The following is a 27,592-nucleotide window of genomic DNA, read 5'->3' as shown; positions in this document are numbered from 1 at the left end:
TAATTGTGATGCCTTGTATTAAACTTATCATCGCAGTCATTTGATTCTGCAGGGATGCGATGGCCCCATTATTTGCGTTATTTTCTTTGAGTCTTGATCTCTGATCGTTTTCCCTCTAGTCTTCATGATTTTTGGAAATGCGATCAAGTATGTTCTTAGCCTCCTCGTATGTTTTGTCTAGCAGACCACCAGCGGCTGCCGCATTGGCAGCGGTCTGCGAAGAGGGATTCAATCCTTGGTAGAAAATCTCCATTTGCAGGCAGTCTGGTAAGCCATTGTGTGGATAGTCTCTTACTAACCGTTTGAACCTCGACCAAGCATCACTGAACGATTCGTCATCTTCTTGTTCAAAATTTGTTATCAATTTTCTTCTCCTAGCATTCTCAGATGGTGGAAAATACTTCTTCATAAACTTTTCCACCACCTGTTCCCACGAAGTTATCTCCCCCGGTTCGAGAGAGTATGCCCAATTCCTCGTCTGATCACACAAAGAAAAGGGAAACAGCGTTAATCAAACTTCCTCGGTTGAGATATTTAGGAACACAAAAGTGTTGTAGATTTCTATGAAGCTTCAGAGGTGGGCATACAGGTCTTCGCCACGCCTTCCTTCAAACTTCCCAGCAGCCTAGATCATCTGCAACATTATTGGGTTCATTTCAAACCTCGATCCATCTAACATCGACCTCATGATTTTTGGAGAGAAATCGTAGAGGTTCGGTGACGCATAGTCCCTGATGGGTCTATTGCGGCCATTCGCCAGAAGGATGGGGTTGGGCATTATATTGTTTACATTAGCGGCCCTTTCTACCGGTTGCTCCGCCATTCTTGGTGTTTCTTCTTGTTGTTGTTGGCGGTCTCTCAATATTCTCCTTCGAAATGTTCTCTCAATCTCCGGGTCGTAGTTCACCAAAGATTGAGAGTTCTGCAAAGAATTCACAAAAATTACCGTTAACAACTATTTTGCTAAAGTCCCCGACAACGACACCAAAAACTTGATGACGGGAAATTGGAAGTCAATTTTACTCGACAACCAACTTCCTTTGAATGCGGTATACGATGCATGTTCCTAAGATATACGTTGTTAGTCATGTGTCGATGGTCATGCATTAGAATGAATATGTGTTAATAATTGTATGTGATGACCATGCATCTTGCCACAAGTTTTCTTGTGTTCATGCCAAGTATAACATGGACGCAAGTTTCTCGGGTAATCCGAGGTCAAACATAGAGACTTGCAACTATATGCTTGTGGTGATTGTGCATGCGGCGGTTGAATAAAAGAATGGAGGGGATATTGCTACGTTAATCCTACTCCTACTCCTATCTAACAGACAACGCAGTGAGAATATGCATGAAAGGTAGAGATGCGACAAACCTTGATATGAAATAAATGAATGGGAAAATGGATAAAATGTGGAGATGTTTTCATTGCAAAACTTAAGAGTGACCGCAAAGGCAACCCTAGTTAACGCAAACTAATGCGATCATACAACACTTATACAATAGTAAACTACCTCTCGGTGTGAATGCTACGGCTTCTAATGCTAGAATGCATGAGATGTATGTGCAGAGGTGTCTATAGGGCCTACACATAAGCCTCTAATTCTTGTCTATGTGATGATATACAAACAAGGCGACCACATATCATCATTCCTATTCCTAGGGTGCATGCGATGCAGTGTTGACAAATAGAGCTTATCTCTAATTCCCTATCTCTTGCTTATGTCGATCTAATCTTGCTCTCCCAAGTCTAGATTCTAACCTAGCTCTCTCAAGTCATTAGGTTCTTTCTTTAGACTCTCTCTCGAGTAGCTCTAAAGGGGTGTTGAGCACAACATAAGGCAAGACAAATGCATGAACTTGGTTGACGCAAGATTGTTACTATCCCTAGTGAACAACGCATACCTTGCTTAATGCGTCCAACCACTTACCCTCCCAGGCAGTTGATTGTTGCTGATTTCACTCATAGACAAGCAATTCGTTAGCCTATAGAAAGGTGTTGCAGCAGCTTTACACTAAGCAAATAAAGTTACTCACACACTCACGCAACGCACACCTCACGGTGGGTTGCTACATGGTTCATATTCGTAATCCACATGACTAAATATACAATACCCAAGTAATCTGACTAAGTGTTGTATGAAAGTAATGATGCCAAGCAAGAAGATGGAGATGGAGGCGAAGAAACAGAGAAATGCATTGAAAAAAATTGTACTAATCCCTTAATTCCAAATGTCATACAATACAATATAGAAAAAGAAAGGAAAGAGAAATGACCGGCTGGAAGTAAAGATTTGCTTCCAGTGGATGTGCGTCAAGGCTGTCGGTGTTGCCATGGATGAGCATAGGAGATGACTCTCTCGAGATCTAACTCTGGTCGAAGGTTTCGGTCATCACTCGGCATGATTGAAGGAGGTGAAGAACTCACAGCCATCTTCTCACACGTTTGTCTGGATCGCAGGGAAAATCCCCGGTGGAGGGATAATCTTCGGATGATTGAATTTCAGCTTATCGGCCTCTATTTATAGAGCTTGGGTCGCCGACAGCATTAATTGGACTGCTCTGAGTCTAACATTCGACACGTTCGTCCTTTCTGAACCTCTGCTACTAATGGCATGGTAGGTGAAATGTCAACATCATCTTTGGATTTTCTCGAGGTAGATGCGTTGATGTGTTCATTCCACCTACCTTGCGTTGATCCCATTAGAATGCGTTGTCGCGTAGCCACAATCATTCAATGGCAGCATTCGCTTAACACCGCAACTCTACATGATGACCGCAATCGCTTGACGAGAGCAACTCCCATGCGATGGACGCATACGACTGATTACCGCAACATCCATGCGTTGATCGATGTGTTTGCCCTGTGATGGAGTGTTTCTCCGCATGCGGTCGTTTATGCGATAGTTCGATTTCCGTATTTGCATTCATTTCCTGCATTGGCTAAAAAAATAGAATATTGAACGCATAATTAACGCATAGTAATGGGTCAGCTGAGATTCGCCATGTTGATCGACGCAAACTCCTTTTCTCATGAATTCCTATCATGATCGACGTAATTTCTACCTAACAACCTTCATAATTCTAAGTAAAAGGACTAAGATGGCATGCATTTCTGCATGTCATCAGTAGCCTACAAATAGGCTAAGCCTCGAACATGGTTCCAGTTTTTTAGGATTAGCCTAAAGCACATGTGTTGGACAACCCCAGATGTGAAAGTGACGTAAACTAGCTTTATGCACGTTTCACAACTCCAAAGGTGTTCTGGCAACACTCTTGGAGTAAACGCAGTTCATAATGTATGCTGCAGTCTCTACCGCAAAACCCCAAAACAAGTTCAATAATGAAGCATAACTCATCATCGATCGAACCATGTCTAATAAGATTCTATTTCTCCTCTCTGATGCCCATTCTGCTGAGGTGTACTAGGTGTTGAGAGTTGGGAAACTATTCCATGTTCTATCAAATATTTCTAGACTCATAATCCAAAAAGTCTCCACCTCGATCCGATCAAAGTGTTTTAATTGTTTTATTTAATGCGTTTTTAACTTCATTCTTGAACTTTTTGAACTTTTCAAAGGACTCAGACTTATGTTGCATTAAATAAATATACCCATACCTCGAACAATCATCAGTAAAATTGATGAAGTACTCGTAGCCTCCCCTGGCTCGCACATTCATCGAGCCACAAAGGTGTGAATGCACTAACTCTAGAGGCTCTTTGGCCCTATAATCTTTTCCAGTAAAAGGTCTTTTAGTCATTTTGCTTTCAAGGCATGACTAGCACACAGGTAAAGAATTTTCTTCTTAATCATTTAGAAGTCCATTCTTTACCAACCTCTCAATCCTATTGAGATTAATGTGCCCTATACGTAGGTGCCAAAGTTAGGCATTTTCTTTAGGAGAAACTTTAAGTCGTTTGTTTCGAGTTACAGCAGTTTTAAACATCTCTATGTTATGGAGGGAATTTGTTGCTAACGGCCTTAGCACATACAAATTGTTTTCCAGTTGAGTTGAATATATATCTACACCATCTTTCAAAATAAACATTTTATTTACTGAAAAAATCAAGGTGTATTGACACTCAAGCAACGACTTCACAGAAATTATTCCTCTTTAACTCAGAAACTACATACACATAATTCAGAATGATAAACCTATTCTATACAGTCAACCGGAGACCTCCCACTACCACAGTTGAGACATGCTCGGTTCCAACTTGCATCGTCATCTCACCAGCCTCAAGCTGCTGTCAGGAACTAATTCCCTGAAATAAAGAACAAACATGGTTAGTGGCCGCAGAGTCAATAATCCAGGCATAATCATCATTATCCACCAAACAAGTCTCCAATACCAGTAAATTATATTTACCTTGTTTGGACTTATTCTTCTTCTTCTTCTTCTTCTCCTTCAAATAACGTGGGCAGTTCTACTTCCAGTGCCCATCCTGGTTGACAAGAGAAACATTTTCCCTTATCAACCGGCGTTGGTCGCCTACCCTATGGAGTGGCAGGTTGTGGGTTAGCAAGTGCCTTCCCCTTTCCCTTACTACCATTCTTCTTCTTCCACTTGCTAGTGCCGGAAGTAGAAGGTGCAGACTTAGTTCCTGAGGTCGAACATCTATGGAACTTCTTGGAAGATGAAGCAACATTTGCCTCACCAACCTTCTTCTTCTTACTTTTCAGCAAGGATTGGAATGTTTGCAACTCGTGAGTAAAGTTGTAAGGTTGTAGTCAACCCTGTTTAGAATAGCATTGCTAATAAAGTGAAGGAAGCTTTTTGGTAACGACTCCAAAATGATGCTAACCTAGCTGGCCTCATCGATGCTCAACCCGTTCATCTCTACCACGTATTTTGGAGTTGAAGATGAACTTTAGAGCGTCGTGCTTGAGCTTGCGGACGGTTGTCTGAACATTCCCCTTAGGGACTCATGATCTCGCGTGCATTGATCATGGGCTCATGCTTCTTAGTCAAAATGTTGTTAAGGTTGGCCAAGATGTATGCTCGAGCCTTCTCATTCGCCCGTGTTCATTTCTCGTACACCTCTTGAACATTTTGAGCGACGTTGGGAGGTGGAATAGGAGGACATTCCTCCATAAGGACGAACCTAAGGTCATCGATGATCAGTATCATGTTTATCGTGTTTTTCCAACTAGCATAGTTCATAAAACCTACCAAGACTGTAAATGAAATTCAATACAGCAACGTTTACAAACTATAAGACCCTATGAGATTTTGGACATCAATCCCAACATGACACCATGCCTTCTCCCTATAGTACATTTTGAATATTTTCCTCTTTGTCACCCATGCATAGGAAATGTGGCAAATGATCACTCACCAACATAAAGCATCTGTCTGAATTCCGATTAACATGAAATTCAACGTGCTTGCATATTTCACCATTACGTATCTAACTCTAAATCCATTTGTCCAAACTCACAACGAAACCTCAACTTTTGAGGTCATAGCCCGAGGTCCCATCAAGCCCCCACTAAGCTTGTCATTGATACCACTAATGACACTGGTGCTTGTCTTCTTGCTTAATGTTCAACTTGGCAAGCTTGTCCACTTATCTTGGTGTGTTGGATGATGCACCACCCTCCTTAGTTGCATCACAACACTTCTCTCGGCCCTGTATATTTTCCTAATGTATCGATGCTTGCATGTCGCCACTACACAGTCTGCATTAGTGGGATCACATTCTACTTCCTTCAAATATGATTGTGATACTAGCATGCCCTGGAGCCCAAGAATTCCTTATATAGGTTATCAGATAAATGGATTTCGAAAGGGAACATGAGAGGACCTAGGTAACTTGAAACCTACTTTCAAACTCTCTAGTTTTCATATTTTTTTTTCACTCTCTAGCTTAAGCATAAGAGTGTATAGTAAGCATCACACCAGTTTGTAGGTTTTCTTTTTTGCAAACTACATTCTTTCGCCCTCCAAACCTGATATTGTATGGACTTTTTCTTCCAGTATTGTCAGTTTGGAAAAATATTTTCTACTTGTAAGTATTGTATGTGTAGTTGCACTATCTTCTAGACATAGATCATCTTTACTCATTTTTTAGGCACCCAACATATGAAAATGATCCAGGTTTCTTTGTTAAAAGAAAATAATTACAATAAAAAAAAAACAACATTTAGAATATACAAAGTTAACATCTACTAAGAGGAAAAAAAACATGGAGATAAAAAAAAAACAGTAAGTCTAGATATTTTCAAAGTCAAAGGAAACATTTGATGTTCCATCAATTCTACCGATTTTCTCCTTAGAAGATTCAAAGAAGTCCGCCACATCCAAATTTGTCATATGGGATGGGTTAAATATGTCATTATTCTGGTACACAAAATTTGCTTCCACATTTATCTCTTTTCCTTCAAGGATGCTTGATAGAGATCAACAAAGTGTTTTGACGTACGACAAGTACGTGACTAATGCCTAGTCATTCCGCATCAGAAGCATTTATTTTCAAGACTTTTTGAACTCTTATCTTGTGGAGCTTTTCCTTTGTGATCATCATTTTGTGTGGTTCTTTTGAAATTTGAATGATTAGAACAACCACCACGAAAATAAAATAATAATTTTTTCTTCCTTTAATCTTGTGGAGTTTTTCCTTTGTGATCATTATTTTGTGTGGTTCTTTTGAAATTTGGAAATTTGAATGATTAGAACAACCATCACAAAAATAATAATTATTTCTTCCTCTTATCTTGTGGAGTTTTTCTTTTGTGATCATCATTTTATGTGGTTCTTTTGAAATTTGAATGATTAGAACAACTACCACAAAAATAATAATTATTTCTTCCTCTACCATGGTCACAACCACGACCTCGATCACGATTATTATTAAAATTCATAGCATTTACTTCAAGGAATGGTGTCGTCCCAGTTGGTCAAAATTCATGATTTTTCATTAATAACTCGTTGTTTTGTTCGACCACGAGAAGACATGAAATTAGTTCAAACATTGTTTAAAATATTTCTCTCGATATTACTATTGTAGGAGCATACTTGAGACATGAAATGTAGAAAATGTCTTCTCTAACATATCAACGTCAGTAATTTTCTCTCCACATAACAACAATTTCGAACTAATTTTAAATAATGCGGAGTTGTAATCACTTACTGATCTGAAATCTTGTAGCCTCAAGTGCACCCACCCATAACGAGCTTTAGGAAGAATAAATGTTTTTTGATGATCATACTTCTATTTCAAATTTTTCCACAAGATACGGGGATTTTTTATTGTAAGATACTCCCTTTTCAATCTTTCGTGGAGATGATGATAAAGAAAAATCATAGCGTTTGTTTTGTCTTAATTGGATGTAGTATTTTTTTCTTTAATAGTCTCTCCAAGATTCTAGCATTCAGGTGGATTTCAACATCAAGCACCAATGACAAATAATTGTTGCTGTTAATATTAAGGGCGACAAATTCTAATTTTGTGAGATTCGCCATGGCAGCACTATCATAAAATATTGTATTTATATTAGAAATTTAATAAATATTAAATATGAAAAATAACATTAAATTTATTAATTATAATAAAGAGAAAAAAATCTGACCTACCTTCAATGGAGGAAAATGTCAGGAGCTCATGCTGATAACGTATTGTAAAATTGGAGAGCACAATAAAACATGGATATGGAGAAAATATAATATAATAATAATAAATAAAATAATATAAGAAATTAAAAATATATGAAAATGGAAATTTTCTCCCAAACTTTTGAATTTTTGACCAATCTTTTTCCACCTTACAAAATCCATAAAATGAATACTATTTATAGGAGAGTTGGCCAGTAGGAGGTGAAATTAATTGAACAATAAAGATGTGTACTCATAAGACGAACAATAAAGATGTGTACTCATAAGACGATTACATGTTCAAAAAATGCATGGGGTAGTAGGAGAACTTGGTCTTCTAGGACAACAAGCTTTGGCCTAATTGACATCTATTATTATTATAATATTTATAATATATACAAAATTATTAAAATTTGAAAAATTACTTATTCACGTCAAGTATAACAAATTTCTTTGCTTATTTAAATGAAGCAATTCAGTTATTGTACAGAATAAAAAACCTTTGACTTTTTCCTTCCTTTCTGATTTCTTCTTAAGCTCTGATATTAGGCTTACAATCCGGCGGCACCGATTTTAAAAGAATCTGAAAGCGTTAGAAAATTTCCTCGGATCCTGTTCATTTCTTGACTCCCATGGAAGGCATCTGCAACTGCATCCAAAGAACCAAAAAGGGAAGAACTGCAGAAAGGAAAGAAGCTTTTTTGAAAAATTTGTCACCAAAGATGATTCCTTTTATTTATGTAATGGCGCAAGTCTGGGTTTCCTTTATTCCATCTTCCCTGTCTCCAATTCAGAGCTTTAAACCATGTTCCCCCAATTTCAAATCTAGGGGAAAGCTCTGAATCTGCTGCAGAAATGGCGCGAAACTATGGCTTTCTGGTCTGCATTTTGGTTATGGTAATCGACGCTGTTGCCGGAATACTTGGCATTCAAGCTGAAAAGGCTCAGAATCGGGTATTGCTGAAGTAAAGTGAAAAGAAATAGTAATATATGGCTCGCTGTTGACGTTTATCAAAATATGCATGTTAACTGTTCGACGTATTTCCTATTTCAGGTGGTACTAGAATCGGTGAGCATATGGGTGCGTGCATGCAGCAGGAAGCCGAGAGATGATGCTTTTAGTCAGGGGCTGGCTGCAACTATTCTGCTTGGTGTTGCTCATGTCATTGCTAAAGTACTTGGTGGGTGCATTTGCATTAGGAATAAGCAACATTTTCAAGAATCAACTGCAAATAAGCGATTGGGATTGCTCTTCATGATACTCTCATGGTGAGTCTCTGTGGCACTAAATCAATCTTCTCCTAGCCTTTTAAGCATTGCCATTTGAAGTTTTTGTTGAGAAATAGTTTTTCAGACATTATTCAACCTATCGAGTAAATCAATTCAGTTTAGGTAATCTTGAATGATTTTAAATGAAACCCAAATTTTATGGAAGTGTTCTTCTCTTTGGCTGAAATATTAGGATTACATTGGCTATTGGGTTATCATTGTTGATAGCTGGGACGGTGGACAATTCCAAGTGGAAAAACTCATGTGAGATATCAAGTCATGGCCTGTTTTTGGGTGGTGGGATTGTGTGTTTCATTCATGGGCTCTGTACTGTTGCTTATTATGTTTCTGCAACAGCAGCTTATAGAGAAGAACAGAGGAAACCCAAAGCAAAACCTTCTGAACCACAACATGTATAATCCAATTGACATCGGTTTCCTGTAATGACAATATAACCTCTATTTTATTAATTTTGAATAAATTTTGAATCCACATCTCAGTTCACATTAGGAGCATCTACCGTTTTCCTTTTCCAGCAATTGCCAGGCAATATATCATACCACACCGACATATGCAAAACAAAACGTGGGTCGCTTTTTCTACTCTCTTTTTCTTTTGAAATTTCTGCTTAGAAAAGATCCCGTTGAAAATGGATTTGTTACATATGCACCGAATCGTATTCTAAGCAACTTTAAGAAACTGATCATATAATAAGTCTTTTTTAAATGATTCTGGCAAGAACTTTTTGTGCTAAATCTGATTCTACATGGAAGAATGCTTAAAGACGATGAAAATGGTACAAAATATTCTCACAATTGAATCGACAGGAAGATTGGGCGAGAATAGTGGACTTGGAGCGAATTTCACCATGATGTATGGACCCAAGCTATTTTCTTCTTATGTTTGATTGTAGTGATCGTTCAGTTGTGAAGGAGAGATATTGAGACCTCTAATTTCAAAGTAAGTTTTTTATTGAATAAAATGGAAAAGAGAGTAAGAAAGGAAATGTGAAAATACCTAGAGTGTAAGTTTATAGAGTTTTGGTGAGAGCGTTGTATAGATTAGGGGTGAGCATGATAGACTGAAAAACTGAGCCAGTTGACCGAACCAAAATCAGTTGGTTGGAGAAGAGGGTCGGTTAGTGTCAGTTTGGAAAAATGCCAAATCGAAAATTTTCAATTTTTTTTTTTTAAAGAATAAAACTAACCAAACCGATCGATTGACTTTTATTCATTGACGATCGAGGTTGGTTTGAGCATTTATTAAACCGACCATAGTAAGTTCAATGGCGGTTTGGTTGGAAAACCGACTCCGACCGATGTTCACCTCTAGTAGATGGAAAAATATCCTAACTAAAAGTGACGAGGGAAAGAAAGTGATTGGTCAATAATTTAGGGCTAAAGGTAAGGAGTGTAATTGTATCAATGCCCAATAGAAGGGAAAACTCATCTTTTTAACGAGAATCAAGATGGCTAAATTGAAACTGGAGGATTTTAAGATGTTTGGTATCTTTGGATGTTTGACTATTTTAAGTTTCCACAATCCGAATATGATAATGTTGATGTCCATATGGTAGTAATGTAGGATTACCGCAAAACAAACTATCCTTGGGGAATATGTTCTCTATCTATGTTGCATTGCTATTAATGCACACCAAACGTAAGTAGTGAAAATTGTAGTGTCACTGAAAAAAATAAGCAATGCAATAAGAAATTAGCAAGAGTTGAGTTGAGGGATGAAACCAAATTCCGTGGATATAACATTGGTTCAAATTGGAGAATCTCGCATTATCTTCACAAATAATTTTACATCACATTAACAGAAAACGTTCTTCTTCTAACCAATCTTGGAGAGGACATCGTTGAGGGTTGACACAGTCTGAGCATAATACTTCTCTGCTTCTGAGCTGCTCTTAATCTTTGCTGCATAATCCAACTGCAAATTTCCCAGTTGATGGTAGAAAAGAAAACGTTAGAAACAATACAGAAGATACATGTAATCAAGTTAGAAATTATGAAACAATACTAACGTTGTTGATGTCTTGGAAGAGCTTTCCTGTGAGGTCCTTAAGGGCCTGCTTCTCTTCCTTAGGCTTGGCTGAAATGATTGTCTTGAGATCATAACGAAGGTACTCTGCCTTAAGACGAAGGTCATCACGGACAAATGGCCAAGCCTTCTTCTCTATCTGCCCCTTTACATTGATAATGTCCTTGGCTGATTCTTTTGCCCTCGCCACAGCCATCTCTGGACTTTGTGGTTGCAGGAAGAACCTCTCTTTCAATGGCAGGTCCAAGTCCCTTGGCTGGTCCGAGTTCAGAGTCCCAGCTGCAACAATCAAAACATTGTCAATAAGCTTAAGATTTTGGATCAATCCGTGATTTAACGGTCAAATTTGACCTAAAGATTTAAGCCGATGGATTATGAAAAGTTTAATGTTGAATCACTTACGGAGTCCACCGGAGGGAGGTGGTGGAGGACCGACTTTGATGGGCTTAGCCTCAGCGAGAACAGCTTGAACGAAAGAGCTGGAAGCGAGACCGGCGGCGACCAAGCCAAGAACAGCCCTGCGGCTGGTCTCAGGCTCAGCAGAAACTTGCTGGGCTCTGATCATCAACCCAGACCGGGGGACGGAGGGCCTGCTGCTGCCAGCCACACTCAAGCGGGTTGAGCCACTAATTTGAAGGCTACCTTCCAAAACAGCCTGAGAGGAACCACATAGACCTGCCATTGATGCCATAGCTTGTGCCATTTCTTCCACCACCAGCCTTTTTGAATACCTTTTCTTTTACGAAGTTAAAGGTTTTTCTAGTGAGAAATCGAGAATTATGTTGTAGATCTCTTTATTTGTTTATGTGACGTAGAGTAAATGGGGGACACCACCTTATCTGCCATTTTCTACTTGGATAAGTTGGATATGGTTTTAACCAATCGTGTATGAACACGTGTTAGATGATTCTTCTTCATTGGACAAGTTGGATAGGTTCCATCGTGGGCTACTAAAATTTCACCACGTGGAATTCACCAGATCATGATTCTCTTCTCTAACATCATGTACTTACTTATGATATTTGTGTGCCTGAAGCCATCCATACCATTAATGATTAATTTCTATAGTAATCTTAATAAATTAGTAAAGTTTAAGAGTTGTATTTTAAACACCGGGCTATATTACAAAAACTTTTGTAGATTCTTTGTTTGATGTTGTTGATGCCAAAATTTATATGGATAAAAATATATTTGACCTTTACGTGACATAAGCAAGAATTTGTTTGAAGGGAAAAAGAATGTGGCTTACATAAGAAAGAACTTGCACACCAGTGTCACCTATGTCACACGTTTAAGTCTAGAATGGATGAGTGTGGAAGCTAAAAAGTTTGAGAGTAGAATTCAAGTTACCTTTTTAGAAGTTACAAAAATATATTTGTAAATGAATTTGACCCAATATCTTTTCCTTCTCCTTTCGGGATTATATTAACAAGTAAACCAAACCGAGGGTACCATAGATACTGGACTAGGGGCATGTTGGACACACCCCACGAGACAGTTTGAGCTCCTCGGGTTGAATATGGACGAGGCCTAAGACTTGAGGCCCAAGGCCCAATTCTCTTCCCCGTTTGGTCTAATGTTTCTAATTTCAAACTCGTCTCATTTTGATTTATTCCTTTAGTCTCCATGATGATCCATAACACATGTGATTTCAACATAGTTTCAAGATTAGAACTACTACAAATTATCTTTATGATTACTCGTATCACATTTTCTATTTATATGGTGTTTCATACCATTCTTTATCTTAACTTATTATATGACAAATAGAGATGTCTATTTCACCTGGGGGCATCTGCCCTGAACAGGGCGAAGAATCCTCGATTAGATAGGAATAGGGGAGGGAGCGAAGAACTATTCCCTATCCTTATCCCCGTCTAATTAATTAATTAATTGATTATACATATATATATATACATACACACATTCATAAGCAAAGCTCCCTATGATTATTTTTAAAAGATCAATATATAGCTTGATATATATATAAAGTATAAGCTTGACCTAAAATCGGCTTAAGAGCTAATATGCTTACAATGAGCAATAAATATATATATATATATATGACAAAATATAGTTTTGGTCCTAAAGGTTTGAACTAAGTGTCTATTTGGTCTCTAAGATTACAAAATGAACACTTTAGTCCCTGAAGTTTGGTTAATGATTGTAAATGGTCCTTGGACCGTTAGTTTGACTAACAGAAAATGATGTGGAGGTAAAGTTGTTGATTATGTATTGATGAGTGGGTAAATATATTAATTTAATAATAACTTCGTTGGTGAGGTGGTTTATTCTCTACTAACTCTTTCTCTATCCTTACTTCTTGATGCTTGTTCCAAGACTCACTCCACCATTGTCTCCAGCTGCAATCTGCGTCCTTCGGCTCAAGTACACATCCATTTCCTCAATTTTTTTTTATAGTAATTGGGATTTCTTTCACGTAACCTCCTCCTCCGACGTGATTGACTCAGAATTGCCTCCAACTTGAGGAATTTTCATTTGGAGTGCAGTAATTGGGATTTCTTTTTTCCCCTCTAGTAGAGATATGGCGGAAAGGGTTATTCTTCGATCAGAGTAGACATTTAGGGTTACATCGCATAGCTTGAGAGATTCCCATGGTGAGAAATTGTTGGGTGAAAATTTAATTTTCAAAAATAAGAGGGAACCAACCTTTGGTTGGAGAATCCCACATTGAAAAAATTTGATTTGGAAGCCTCCTTTATGTACTCCAATCTTAAGTTTTGGGTTTGGAATCTAGGGGTACTCATGTTTTGGAGAGAGTGAGGAGACCCACCAATATGGGTTCAGTAGATGTCTCACGTGTGCGCCAATGTTGTTTGTCCAGTCGGACGAGATGTGTGTGTGATCATTAATTTTAATAAAAAATATTATTTTTTATTTTTTTATTATTTTAAAACTTGAGCTTTGGGTTTGGCCACATGCGCGTCGATGTTATTTGTCCAGTCGGGCAAGATGTGTGTGATCATTAATTTTAATAAAAATATATTTTTTTTATTTTTTATTTTTTTATTATTTTAAAACTTGAGCTTTGGGTTTGGGACCTAAAGGGTACCCATGTTTTGGAGGGAGTGAGGAGACCCACCAATGTGGGTTCGGTAGATGTCCCACACGCGCGTTGACGCCGTTTGTCCAGTCGGGCGAGATGAGTGTGTGATCATTAATTTTAATAAAAATATTTTATTTTTTATTTTTTATTTTTATTATTTTAAAACTGAAAAAAAAAAAAAGAAGAAGAAAAGTCCTCCCATTCGCACAAGTCATCCACACGAGCATTGCACGTTCTGAGGCTCTCCGTCTTTTTCGCTTTCTACCGTTTCACGCTGAAGGCCTATAAAAGGCATGACTTTCAACAGTTCATTCACACAAATTATTTCATTCACTCCCATTCGAATGTTCTCTTTTCCTCTCCTAACTCTTTCATTTTCGTTTTCCGAGTAGTGGGTTAGAAAGGGTGTGTGTTCTGGTCGGTAACGGTGCATTTTTTTATCGGGTTTCTTTAGTTGTTTTATCCTGGGGACAATGTCACAATTTTCAGATCTGCTTGTACACTTGGGCAGAGCCACGAAACGTCATAAAGAGAGTGAGCTCCGCGACTCAGCCTATAACGAGTTTCTGTTTTGCAGGTTTTGTTTTTTGCTTGACTGTCGTGCCTATAATGAGCATTGCACGTTTGTTGTTCGTCGTTCTGAGGGTCTTATCGTTTCCAACAAAAAAAACACTGTATATACAAAAATTAGAATGAAAAAATATTGAAACATAAAGATGGAGAAGACCAAAGGAGAGAATAAGCCACCTCACCCAATCAAATTATTATTAAATTAATATATTTGTCAATCATCTATGTAAACTCACTAACTTTACCTCCACATCCTTTTTTTTTAGTTAATCAAACTAACCGGCCAAGGACCATTTACAATCATTAACCAAATCCCAGAGATTAAACCGTTCATTTTGAAACCTCGGGGACTAAATAGACACTTAGTTCAAACATCAAATCTCATGGATCAAAAGTGTATTTTGCTCTATATATAAAAAGGAAGAGAGCTAGACTTCTAATATTAAATTTTTAATTTTTAGAAATTATGAGATTAAATATTTTAATTATATTTTTGTACATAGAATATTATTGTTTCTAGTAGAAAATTTTATGGTATTTTCTTTAAATAAAAAATGTATTGGCAATAATCCATTTAATATATAAAATTTTAGTAAGGCATAGGGAATTTCGCAGGAACGGGGGAATGAAATGGGGGTGGCTTCCTTGAAAGGACAAAAGAGTGGACATCGTAAACCTCTCTCTATCAATCAAGTAATATTTATATTTCATCAAACTAATTACTTATACTATTGAGTAGCACAAGCGGTAAATCTGGGGTCGAACCACGAGGAGTCTAAGATAGAATCTATCTAGGCTAAATTGGTCTATGGAAAGCAGTAAAACAGGGGATTTTGAATTAGTTTGGTTTGACAGGAAAACTAAATGCAGGAATTTAAAGTGTAGAAAGTAAGAAAAAAAGAAAGTGAGCAATAGTTCTCCTCATCATTATAGATATTGGATGACTCAATTGTTCATGGAAAATTGCAAATATGTCTAGATTCATGAATTTCAGGTTCATTGTTGCATATGTTTCACTTACTCGTATATGAGTATAATATAATCCAGAAGATAAAATAGGCAACTCTTCTAGTATACATTTTTCATGTGAGATAGTAGATATGATATATAGATATTCCACATTATTCTTACTATCTGTCTCAATATGATAACCATTGCAACGTATATCTTTAAAACTAAGTAGATTTCTCTTTGATTGATTAGAGAGCAATGCATTGTCATTTGTAAATTTTGTTCCTCTAGGTAAAATAATATTTGTTTTTCTAAAGTCTTCAATCAGGTTTGCAAAATCTGATATCGTATTAACTTTTGCTTCCAGCATTGTCAGTTTGGAAAAATATTTTTTACTTGTAAGTATTTTATGTATAGTTACACTGTCTATCAAACATAAATATTCTTTACTTATTTTATAGTCACCCAACATATGAAGATGATTCGGGTTTCTTCATTAAAAAAAATAATTACAATAAGAAAATATCATTAAATCTAGATATTTTAAAAATCAAATGAAACACTTGATGTTCCATCAATTATGCCGATTTTCCCTTCAAGAGATTAAGAGAAATCCGCCACATTCAGATTTTTCATATGGGATGGGTCAAATATATCATTATCCTGGTATGAAACTTTGCTTCCACATTTTTCTCTCTTTTTCCTTTGAGGAGACTTGGTAGAGATCAACTAAGTGTTTTGATGTACAACAGGTATGTGACCAATGCCCAGTCATTTCACAACAAAAGCATTTATTTTCAACATTTTTTGAACTCTTATCTTGTGGAGTTTGTCCTTTATGATCATCATTTTGTGTGGTTCTTTTGAGATTTAAATATTTAGAACGACTACCATGAAAATGATAATTATTTCTTCCTCTACCACGGTCACGACCTCGACCTCGACCTCGGCCACAATCATTATTAAAATTCACAACATTCACTTCAGGGAATGATGTTGTTCTTGTTAGTCGAGATTCATAACTTTTCATCAATAACTTGTTATTTTGTTCGGCCACGAGGAGACATGAAATTAGTTCAAAATATTGTTTAAAACCCTTATCTCGATATTGTTGTTGCATGAGCATATTTGAGACATGAAATATAGAAAATGTCTTATTTAACATATCAATATCAGTAATTTTCTCTCCACATAACAATAATTTTGAACTTACTTTAAATAATGTGGAGTTGTAATCACTTACTAATTTAAAATCTTATGGCCTTAAGTGCATCCACTCATAGAGCTTTAGGAAAAATAATTGTTTTTTGATGATCATATATCTCTTTCAAAATTCTCCACAAGATACGGGGATCTTTTTGTTGGGGTTGATACCCAAAATCTCATGGTCCTGTATTTTATAATTTTAATGTACAAACAATTTTATTTATTTAATAAAATATGAAATGTTTATTCGACATTTAGTAGCATTAACCCACAAACCAATAAATTAACATTCAATGTTATCATATGTAGCTTAAACATGTATGTATAGATATACGAGTGGATCATGTTTAAATGATAACCTAAATGGTTTGTAGTAGATAGATAAGGTTAGGTACCTTATCCTTGTGACACTACGAATACGGCCCGCTTGGTAGATGTTACAAATGATCTTATTCTGATAATTCATATGGAGACAAGTGAGCAGAGGTATTCTGTACAAAGGGCTTTGTATAAGATCGGACCACGGAATGACTAGTCTCATTGTATTACACTGTCAATAATAGAGACTTACACTAGGATGACCATAGGTAACATTACCGGAATTCTGAGTGAGTTGTGAATTCCTGCCTATGAAGATGGTTCTTTGATTTGTATAGGTGAAAGTGACTAGATTGCCAACTCAATAAGCCTACCATTTTGGGGATTCGTCTGATTGAGGAGCTGAGAACACAACTACACAAGATGGAATTCACTCATTCCCTAATGTCGGGATAAGTAGATAAATTGCTCCCTTAAAGGCTGATTCCAAGACTTGAACAATGTGGCGCCACATCCTCTCTTGGGTCGAGAGGGGTTGGGTTATAGTTGGACTATGACTTATTGTTCATTAGAGGGGTCCGTGGTACTTAAGAAGTTAGATGTAACTTCATGGAAAAAAACGGTAATTTTGGCCCAATTGTACTTACAAGCAATTTGTGAAATGTCATTGCACTGTTGACTGGTTACATCCAATGGACACAAAAATATATCTATAGTGCAATCAGTACAACTGTTAGTCTTTAGTGGAGTGATCGACAGTTAATGGATGTTGAATAATTTAATTAAAGGAGTTTAGTTAATTATTCAAGTACCATTGGAGATTCAATCTAAAGGTCCAATAAGGTCACATCTGTAGCTTAATAGGGATTATTAAGAATCAACTTTGGATTAATTTGAATTGTTCAAATTAATTGAGGGAATTAGTTATATATGATATAATTAATTTAACTTAATTATATATGATATAATTAATATAATGTATTTGATACATTATAATATAGATTTTATTTGAGAGGAATTATATATTTGAATATGATTCAAATATTAATTATATGAATGAGATTTATATAATTAAACTAGTATAAATGTGATTTATATTAAATGTCATGCATTATTGAGAGAGAAACAAACTATAGATTATATTGTATTTGATACAATATAAAAACTATAGGATATGTGTTATATTTGATATAACATATAGTTTAATATATATTATATGATAAGGTGGTTATCATATATATTAAATAGTTGTTATTTATTAAATTATTTTAAATTTGATTAATTTTTCTTCTCCTCTTTTCTCTCAATTTCGGTCGTGATTATGGATGGTTTTTGAATTGGTGGTCTTCATCTTATTCACAGAAGATTTTTTCAGGGGGACAATATTCAATCTCCCTGTTTCACTTTTTTAAGATGTCCCTACATAAAAGAAAATTCCTCTATTAAATCTTTCTTCCCTCTTACCAAAACTCAGAGCCCACAACTCCTAAGAATTCTTTCTCTATAGAGAATACAAAGGAAACTTTTATGGTGGTGTCCTCTTTGACAGTCTCTTGGTTTGTAGTAGATCAATTTGGAAAGCAGGATTTCGTGAAGAAGGTTTCAATTCTTCAAGGATAAGTTTTTTTGAAACTTTAACCCTATATTCTCCTTCTTCTTTGCATGTTATAATTTCTGAAATAATGCATATTTTGGCAAGTAGGAAGTGGTACACTTGGACACTATTCATAGGTGGTTGAATGACACATGACCAATACACGTGGTAATGAAAAAATGACACTTGACATTGAACACTAAGCATGACACTAATGGAAATCTATTATTATTATTATAATAATATTTATAATAAAATGATATTTTTCTAAAACAACCTAAAAATTGGGAAGGCTAAAAGGATTTTTCAATGTTTAAAAACTTTCCTTAATAAAGTTGACGAGAATTCAACAAAGTGACAGAGTAAGCAAAACTTACCTATCCAAATTAAAAGTTCAAAAGTTTTGACTTCTAACTAAAAAGGAGAAAGTTTTTAAACCCTTAGTTTCATAATGATCTACATTTTTAGTCCATACATTTTTAATTTGGTTTTAGTTTAGTTCTTAAATTTCAAAATGTTACAATTTTACAATTTATATTTGAATTTTCTTTCAGTTTGGTCTTGAAACCTTCTTTCAGTTTGCTCCCTAGGTTTCAAAATTTACATTTTTAACCTCGATTTTTCAATAAATACTCTTTGATATCGTCTATTGATTAATTTAAAATAATTATGAAGTGAAAATTTAGAAGGATGTTTTCAAATATAATAAAATGAGCTAACTTATTTATAAATACAACAAAATGTCACTATCTACTACTGATAGACAATGATATTTTACTTTATTGAAATTTATTTCTAATAGTTTTGTCATATAAAACAATTACCCAAATTTAAATTTAAATTTAATAATGATGAACAATAGTGAAACTTAATTAATTATAATTTTTTAACATTAACTAATAGAGATACTAACACTAAAGACTAGAAGTGAATATTTTGGGAAAAAATTGAGATTAAAATTGTAAATCTCAAAACTTAGGGATCAAACTGAAATAAACCTACAATCTTAATGGTAAAATTATAACATTTTTAAATTTAGGAACTAAATTGAAATCAAACTCGAAACTGGATAACTAGGTCCCGTTTTGTAACCATTTTGTTTTTTGTTTTTGTTTTTGAAAATTAAGTATTTTTCATCCATATTTCTTATAATGATGTGCATCTTCTTAAGTACAATAATTAAATTACTAACCATTTTTTTTTTTTTTTGTTATCAAAATTTGGCTTGATTTTTTAAACAATTAGTTAAAAGTAGATAATAAAGAAAGAAATTTGGAGATAGAAGTAATGTGCATAGTTTACTTTTAAAAAAACAAAAATAAAAAATAAAATTGTTACCAAACGAGACCTAAATTTATAATATTTTAAAATTTGTAGATCAAATAGAAATTAAGCCCAAAATCTAAGGACGAAAAAATATATCTCTAAAAAAAATTTAAAAAAGAAAAATCTAAACCAACTTTACCGTTGATGGAAAATTTTGATCAAATTTTTTGTAATGATGTCATAGTGACCGCTCCTTGTTAGATTTTGACAAATTACTGTCATAAAAAAATAAACAATAGACAAAGTAAGACAGTGACAACTATCTCTAGAGAACAACGGTACAATCCATTATTTAATGGACGAACTTTTCAAATATAAAAATGGAAAGTAAATAATCTCACATTTATTATCAAATAAATAAAGGTAGAAAATGATTGGGCCTGAAAAAGCAATATGGCCCAAAAGAAAAAGCCCAGCCCAAATGAGTAACGTCTCTATTGCGGAGCGCGTGTTACGATTCCGCCAATTCAAATTTCAAAATCTTGTGTGCCCTTTTTCCCCTCTTCGACCCGAGAGAAACCTGAACCAGATCTCAACGTTCCATTTTGTCTTCCTCCCCACACTCCCAGAGCTTCTTCACTGTTCATCTTTCAAATTTCCAGCGCCAATCGATATCTTCCGCCGCCGTTGGCCTCATTCTGGGAACAACTATCCAGGACTTTATCGGAGGTTGATCCTTGCTGGATTTGAAGAAATATGGCGTCTCGAAACCAGAATAGGCCCCCTCGTAGTCCAGCTGTATGTCGAATCTACTCTTTGATCTTGTTCTATTTGTTAGGATGTCAGGGAAATTAGCAAATATAACTTCATTTCTTCACCAGTTTGTCATGGTCGAGGGTTTCTTGATCACCTTTTTTTTTTGGTTTATTGTATAAATCGCTGAACTAAGAACTGAGAGCAAGTTGAAATCAATGGTTCTAATAGAAATATCGTGATGTTTAGTGTTTTAGTTTAAAATTATTTTTCCCTATTGAGTTCAAAATGATTGAGTTTTGGACCCCAACAAATCAATTCCGTATTATATTACTTACGTCACGACTGTTTCTGAAACAATCATGTAGAAGAAGGATGTTCCAGACGATATTCCTTTAGACAAACGGAGGAAGATTGCGGCTGGAAGAATATTAGGACCTGCAGCTGGTGCCCGAGGAAGACAGCCGTTTGTAGATGTTAACAATAGGCAGGGGGTTTCTGCTAATGATGCGTGTAGCACCGACGATTCTGAATGTGGCACCGTAGAGTTCACGAAAGAAGAGATTGATGCGTTGTTAAGTGAGAAGCTAAAAGGGAAGAAATTTGATCTGAAGGTTGGATGACTGAAATTATCTACGTTTTTTTAAAAAATATTTAATCTTTCTTCTTGCATCTCCTTGTCCGGAAGTGTTTTACTAATGCTGTACCATTTTTCCTGACAAAATTTTGTTAGGGGAAAGTGGATCAAATAACTGATCATAATAAGAGGCTCAAGCTTTGCATAAAATGGTTTCAACAAATCGAGGAAAGTCATCTACTTGAAGAGGAAAGACTTCGAACTGCTCTGGAATCTGCCGAGAAGAAATGCTCTGCTATAGGTAATTTTACAGTGTTGATTTTCATGGGCTCTTACTGCTGCCAGTAACTTGATATTAACAAAGAGCAATCCTATGACATATTGTGTTCCACCTGTTTTCCAGAGCTGGAAATGAAAGAAAGAGCGGACGAGCTCTCTTCCACTATTTCAGGGCTAAGGAATAATGTTGCTTCTTTGGAAGAGAAATTTACTAAAGAAGAATCTGATAAGTTGGTAGGGTTATAGATTGCTAATGCTTATTGGTATTTTGTGTGCCAATAGTGCTTTATATTTCTTTTTACCATTCTTTGTTCCTTTTTATGTTTTGGTACATTTAGGATGCAATGGAGAGTCATAAAAGAGAGAAAGATGCCCGACTTGCAGCCGAGAGTTTACAAGCCTCACTTTCAGGCGACCTTGAGAAAGCTCTACAAGAGAAATTAGCCGCTGAAAAGAGGGTAATATAGCCCATATTGGACTTCAAATTCTTTCTACATTAGCATGTTCTTCAAGAATGGATATTCACTGAGCTGATTTATGCAAATTCTAATCCTCGCTCCTTGAAAATATACAGCTTGCCTCTAATGAAGATTTGTACAAGAGGGCACAAGAGTATAATATCAGTCTTCAACAGTATAATAGCAAACTCCAAGCTGACCTTGATACGACCAGCGAGTCACTCAAACGAGTAGGAATGGAGAAAATGACAGTTGTGGAGAATCTTAGCACATTGAGAGGTCACAATAAGACGCTGCAGGAACAATTAAAATCTTTGAAAGTAAGACGATTCATAACATTTGAGCTTGCATAACTTTTTTTCTTTTCCCTTCTCTTTTTACCTTTGAAACGGCTTGACAAGAAGTTCAAGAACTTGTTCCATCTGTTTACTAAATTTTTACTTTCCCCCATGACCCTGCACAAGTAACGTGGGTGCGACCTATAGCCGAGTGAAGAAGTACATGTTTGTGTGAAGCTCTTTTAGTAGTCTAATTTTATATTGCTGCAATAATCTGCACGTTATCAATAAATTAAGTGGTAGTTGCTATATATTGCATGGGCGGTAGAATAAGTGGCAGTTGATTATCTCATATAGGCTTCATTAGAGGAGGCAATGAAACAAAAAGATTCATTGACGAATGAAATCAAGTGTCTTCGGGAAGAGCTACAACAAGTGAGAAATGATCGTGACCGTCTAACAAGTCAGGTGCTGGCCTTGACCGCTGAAATGGAGAAACTTAAAGAGTTCAGCGGTAAATCATCTATTGAATTGGATAGCCTGACTGTGAAAACAAATTCCTTGGAGGTAAAGGCCATACCTATGTTAACTCATTGAAGTTCCTGGCATCACAATCTTCTTAAACAGAAACTTTTTCTTCGCTTCAGGAGACATGCTCTTCACAAAGGGAGCAAATATCCATGCTCGATCACCAACTAACAGCTGCAAATGAAAAATTAAAAGTAAGTGATAGCTATTCATGAATTGCTTATTATATTGTTTTTGTGGAGCAGACCTTTCCTATCCTAGTAAAATGTTTTCTTCTAATCACTCAACAATGCCTTCTCTTCCTCACAGAGGGCAGATTTATCTGCTTTCCAGACTAGATCAGAATATGAAGAACAGAAAAGGTATATCAGTGACCTACAAAGCCGCCTGGCAGATGCAGAGCTGCAAATTACAGAGGGAGAGAAGTTAAGAAAAAAACTTCACAACACAATACTGGTACCGTTCATGTGCTTAATTCTGTTGGCTTTAGGCCATTAGGTGGTTGGCTTTAAATTTATTTTATTGTCTCAATGGGCAGGAATTAAAAGGGAATATTCGCGTATTCTGTCGAGTGCGACCCTTGCTACCAGATGATGGTGTAGAGACCACGGTTGTCTCCTATCCAACATCAACAGAAGCTCTTGGCCGGGGTATTGATTTGTCACAAAGTGGTATGAAGAAATTCATGTCTCTGTAGAAATTTGTTAGAATTGAGCGGTTATTTTTGCAAACAACAAATGATGATACAAATTGACTAGAGGCGAATCATTTATTCAATGTAATTATGTTGTTAACAGGGCAGAAATATCCATTCACATTTGACAAGGTGTTTAATCATGAAGCATCACAGCAAGATGTTTTTGTAGAAATATCCCAACTGGTGCAGAGTGCACTTGATGGTTACAAGGTAACGCTGCTTTTCTCTCGTTTTATGTGAATCCTTATGAATAGAGTGCTTCAGACTATATTGATGTGATTGTTATTCCCTCCATTTGTTCCATTATAGTGCTCCCCTTCTTTCTCTAACACGTAAAAGTTTGTTTTTCATTAAAATTTTAACAAGCTCATTAAGATTCAATCTTTTCTTTTCCTTGATAATCTGGTTTTCCTCCACATTTTCTGTTCAATGTTATATCACATTTGATGCCTGTTTGAAATGAAAACTTACCAACCTGATATTTTGTCAGGTTTGCATATTTGCTTATGGTCAAACAGGATCTGGTAAAACTTATACAATGATGGGAAGACCCGAAGCTCCAGAGCAGAAAGGGTTGATACCACGATCTCTTGAACAAATATTTCAAGCTAGTCAATCCCTTCAATCTCAGGGATGGAAATACAAAATGCAGGTAAAAAACAAACAATTTTTAGTTTGACCATCAATTGTACTTTTAATTCTAGAACCTTTGTATAATCCCCTCTAAATTTCTAGTGCTTATTGTTGTAGGTTTCCATGTTAGAAATATATAATGAAACCATCCGTGATTTACTGTCAACACATCGATCAAGCGGTTCAGACATAGTGAGGACAGAAAATGGTGTTCTTGGTAAACAGTACACCATTAAACATGATGCAAACGGGAACACGCACGTTTCAGATCTCACCATCGTTGATGTCTGCAGTATTAGAGAGATCTCTTCACTCCTTCAGCAGGCTGCTCACAGCAGGTTCATCACTTTGAAAATGACAATTTGAACTCTAAATTTCTTTTACCCACGTAGTTTATGTGCAAAGTAGAGGATCAGATTGAACGACAGAACTTAATTTGAATTGGATTTGATTCTCAGGTCCGTAGGTAGAACTCAAATGAATGAGCAGTCATCAAGAAGTCATTTTGTATTTACACTGCGTATATCAGGCATAAATGAGGCAGGTTTCCTTATAATCCGCACGCATGCGCATTGTAGTTCATTTATTTTGTAGTACATATCAGCTGAATTTTTTTCCTTCACTCTTCCCCAGAGCACTGAACAACAAGTTCAGGGGGTTCTAAATCTCATTGATCTTGCTGGGAGTGAACGGCTTTCAAGGAGTGGGGCAACTGGGGATCGGTTGAAGGAAACACAGGTTCGTTCTCACTCTTGTACCTACTGTCACATGCTCATGCATTCTCGCAATTCATGCTAACCTTCAGAATCTGATGCCATTCTCCGCGATAATTGGTTCTAACTTCCATTTTTCCTGATTATAATCATCAGGCTATCAACAAAAGTTTGTCGTGTTTGAGCGATGTCATATTTGCCTTGGCTAAGAAGGAAGACCATGTTCCGTTTAGGAACTCCAAGCTTACATATCTTCTCCAGGCACGTGATTTCTCTAAACTAAATCTTTTGATCTTTTCTTCTGGTCTAATATTAGATAGAACTACTTGGGGACTTGTTTAGAGCGGTTTCTAGGGGCTTAAACATTTAGTATAGGAAGTTAAGCCCATAATTTTCCATTTCACTTATCAAAATCACCTGATGGAAGCATCTAACTAGTTTGTCTGCAAATATGTACGTAAACAGCCATGCCTAGGCGGAGACTCAAAAACTTTGATGTTTGTCAATATCTCACCTGACCCATCATCTGTGAATGAGTCGCTTTGCTCGCTTCGGTTTGCGGCCAGAGTGAATGCTTGTGAAATTGGAATCCCTCGCCGGCAAACAACCATGCGACCTGTAGATTCCCGCTTGAGTTATGGCTAAGATTGAGTTTAGTTGTACTCTGTTGCATTTGCATACATAAATCTTATTTCTCACAGGGTTGTAGTATTACTGAAGTGTTGTAGATGTTTGGTGTTGGGATCAACCACTAATTTGTATTAATATCAGAGTTAGAATCAGGCTGTGTGATTTTAACATGATTTTTCAAATTTTATTTTTCTGTACAACAGTTTATGATTTTATGAACCTAAAGATAAATATCTCTCATATTTCTAATTCTAATCCTTGATTCTGAAGTAGTACTCTTTGTTTGTCTTATAAAATTAGAAAGAAAGAAAATTCTGAATCCATTTTTAATATTCTATTATGAACTCGGAGACAAATTGCTGAAATTATATAATATTGGGACGTTGAATAAAAAATATATATTTAATTTTAGAACTTAGCAACATGATTTTAAAATATAAGTAGACTTTGAATTACTATTTGAAGATTGAACTCCATCAAACATTTATCATACTAATGAGAATGGATCTTTAATATGAAATTAATCATGCCAAACATGAGCGTAATTTAACTAGCATAAAGATTATACATTAACTTCAAAGGTAGAGATTTGATTCTCCACCTATGTAACAAAAAAGAAAGTGAAATTGATGAAAACTTAATTTGAAAAACACTAATTTAATGAAAGAGGAAAAAAGTTAATTCTATTTTTATAATTAATTGTTTAAACTACCATAAAAAAACAATGTGGATTTAAAAATTGAACTTCTAATCTCGAGGTTTATGTTGAAATAGAGAGTAACACGAACTAATCTAGAAGGTTTTTGAAGTATTTACAATGACATTAATGTGTAAATTAGATTTTTTCTAAAATTATGTTGAAGTATGTAAATAAATATCTCAAAAGAAAAGATCTAGAAATATCTTATGATTTCTTTAGAGAGAACTCCTTTAGATAACGACAATCTTTGAAATATCTAGAATATTTGTAGAATTCAATAAAAACCTAAAGAGATCATTTTGCTCGAGCTCAAAGATCTCATATCTATAAATAAGAGGTGTGGCCCCATATATTAGCTAAGCAAAACTAGAGGGTTAGACAATCTTAGAGTAAAAAAAAAAAGGAGTGAGTATTTTCTCTTTGAGTAAATATTTATGGAGAGAGTGAAAAGATTTCTCTAAAAAATGTCAATCTTTTTTACTTTTTTAATAAAAGTTAATTTGACTTTTTCTTTTTAATAGAAGTTAACTTCTTATTAAGAGATCGTCTCTCTTCTTTTTGTGTCAATTTCTTCCGACTTCTTTAATTATTTTTTTTTTCTTTTTCAATATGTGGGTTGAGATGAAACCTCTGAACTCAAGGTTGATTTTACATATTGAAAGTCAGTTGAGTTTTGCTATTTTTTGGCTCTTCAATAGATAAAACAGTAAAATTAATCTTTATTTTTTTAAAAAATAAGAGTATTAGTATGTCCAACTAAACTATAGTAAGTGTTAAAAATAAAAGTAGGGAAGAGAATAACAACACAGTTACGTGGAAACTCTAGTACAGGGAGAAAAACCACGATATAGAGACTTTTTCTTATTCTTTTTAATTTGATACACTGAATACATAGGGACACGCCATATAAATAGACAGTAGGAAACCCTAGGGGTCTATACAATTACATAAACGCCCCTAGGTTAATAACCCTATTTTCAACACTCCCCCTCAAGTTGGAGCATAAATATCGATAAAGCCCAACTTGCTTACACAATAATCAAATCTTTGTCTCAGTAACCCTTTTGTAAGAACATCAGCAACTTGTTGATTTGAAGGAATATAAGGGATGCATATGTTTCCATTGTCCAACTTCTCCTTAATGAAATATCTATCTATCTCTACGTGTTTAGTTCTATCATGTTGAACCGGGTTATTTGTAATACTGATGGCAGCTTTATTGTCACAAAACAATTTCATTGGAAGCTCATTATCTTGCTGGAGAATTGATAACACTTTCTTCAACCAAATTTCTTCACAAATCCCCAGACTCATGGCCCTATATTCAGCCTCAACACTACTTCTAGCAATAACTCCTTGTTTCTTACTTCTTCAGATAACTAGATTACCCCAGACAAACGTACAGTACCCAGATGTCGATTTTCTATCAACAACAGATCCTGCCCAGTCAGAATCAGTGTTGG

The 27,592-nt window shown here is 35.7% G+C and overlaps 3 protein-coding genes and 1 non-coding gene across 4 annotated transcripts; 3 read left to right on the top strand and 1 right to left on the bottom strand.

Annotated features, from left to right (window-relative positions):
• Nucleotides 1-269: 269 nt before the first annotated feature.
• Nucleotides 270-376, top strand: LOC120084260 (small nucleolar RNA R71). The gene has a single exon (XR_005483626.1). It is a non-coding gene; the product is annotated as a small nucleolar RNA R71 (small nucleolar RNA).
• Nucleotides 377-8,156: 7,780 nt separating this feature from the next.
• Nucleotides 8,157-9,357, top strand: LOC120083260 (protein DESIGUAL 2-like). Its single transcript, XM_039038932.2, has 3 exons — nucleotides 8,157-8,550; nucleotides 8,651-8,865; nucleotides 9,059-9,357. The coding sequence occupies exons 1-3, from the start codon at nucleotides 8,452-8,454 to the stop codon at nucleotides 9,282-9,284; spliced, it is 540 nt and encodes a 179-aa protein (XP_038894860.1). The 5' UTR covers nucleotides 8,157-8,451; the 3' UTR covers nucleotides 9,285-9,357.
• Nucleotides 9,358-10,593: 1,236 nt separating this feature from the next.
• On the bottom strand, nucleotides 10,594-11,676 carry LOC120083259 (oxygen-evolving enhancer protein 3, chloroplastic-like). The gene is made up of 3 exons (XM_039038931.2): nucleotides 11,314-11,676; nucleotides 10,895-11,190; nucleotides 10,594-10,800 (listed from the first exon to the last, which is right to left on the bottom strand). Exons 1-3 carry the CDS (start codon nucleotides 11,612-11,614, stop codon nucleotides 10,702-10,704), a joined length of 696 nt encoding a protein of 231 aa, XP_038894859.1. The 5' UTR covers nucleotides 11,615-11,676; the 3' UTR covers nucleotides 10,594-10,701.
• An 8,731-nt stretch (nucleotides 11,677-20,407) lies between these two features.
• On the top strand, nucleotides 20,408-25,684 carry ATK1 (kinesin 1). Its single transcript, XM_039038930.2, has 17 exons — nucleotides 20,408-20,681; nucleotides 21,005-21,250; nucleotides 21,370-21,514; nucleotides 21,617-21,726; nucleotides 21,831-21,950; nucleotides 22,067-22,270; nucleotides 22,586-22,795; nucleotides 22,876-22,950; nucleotides 23,066-23,212; nucleotides 23,295-23,427; nucleotides 23,554-23,663; nucleotides 23,944-24,105; nucleotides 24,204-24,424; nucleotides 24,545-24,626; nucleotides 24,720-24,824; nucleotides 24,956-25,060; nucleotides 25,265-25,684. Exons 1-17 carry the CDS (start codon nucleotides 20,640-20,642, stop codon nucleotides 25,442-25,444), a joined length of 2,397 nt encoding a protein of 798 aa, XP_038894858.1. The 5' UTR covers nucleotides 20,408-20,639; the 3' UTR covers nucleotides 25,445-25,684.
• The last annotated feature ends 1,908 nt before the right edge of the window (nucleotides 25,685-27,592 follow it).

The sequence above is a fragment of the Benincasa hispida genome, chromosome 8, assembly GCF_027475165.1.
Source record: "Benincasa hispida cultivar pf3 chromosome 8, pf3_genome.v1.1, whole genome shotgun sequence".
Classification (NCBI taxonomy): Eukaryota; Viridiplantae; Streptophyta; class Magnoliopsida; order Cucurbitales; family Cucurbitaceae; genus Benincasa; species Benincasa hispida.
This window is presented reverse-complemented; position numbering and strand designations above follow the sequence as displayed.

Bases quoted from the DNA above. Each gene is read 5' to 3' on its own strand.
- LOC120083260 (XM_039038932.2), top strand. From the start codon at position 8,452: ATGGCGCGAAACTATGGCTTTCTGGTCTGCATTTTGGTTATGGTAATC. The intron at 8,551-8,650 runs GTATTGCTGAAG...TTCCTATTTCAG, and splicing joins CTGAAAAGGCTCAGAATCGG to GTGGTACTAGAATCGGTGAG. The intron at 8,866-9,058 runs GTGAGTCTCTGT...CTGAAATATTAG, and splicing joins CTCTTCATGATACTCTCATG to GATTACATTGGCTATTGGGT.
- LOC120083259 (XM_039038931.2), bottom strand. From the start codon at position 11,614: ATGGCACAAGCTATGGCATCAATGGCAGGTCTATGTGGTTCCTCTCAG. The intron at 11,191-11,313 runs GTAAGTGATTCA...TGATTGTTGCAG, and splicing joins ACCTCCCTCCGGTGGACTCC to CTGGGACTCTGAACTCGGAC. The intron at 10,801-10,894 runs GTTAGTATTGTT...GGAAATTTGCAG, and splicing joins TCTTCCAAGACATCAACAAC to TTGGATTATGCAGCAAAGAT.
- ATK1 (XM_039038930.2), top strand. From the start codon at position 20,640: ATGGCGTCTCGAAACCAGAATAGGCCCCCTCGTAGTCCAGCT. The intron at 23,213-23,294 runs GTACCGTTCATG...CTCAATGGGCAG, and splicing joins AACTTCACAACACAATACTG to GAATTAAAAGGGAATATTCG. The intron at 23,428-23,553 runs GTATGAAGAAAT...TGTTGTTAACAG, and splicing joins TATTGATTTGTCACAAAGTG to GGCAGAAATATCCATTCACA.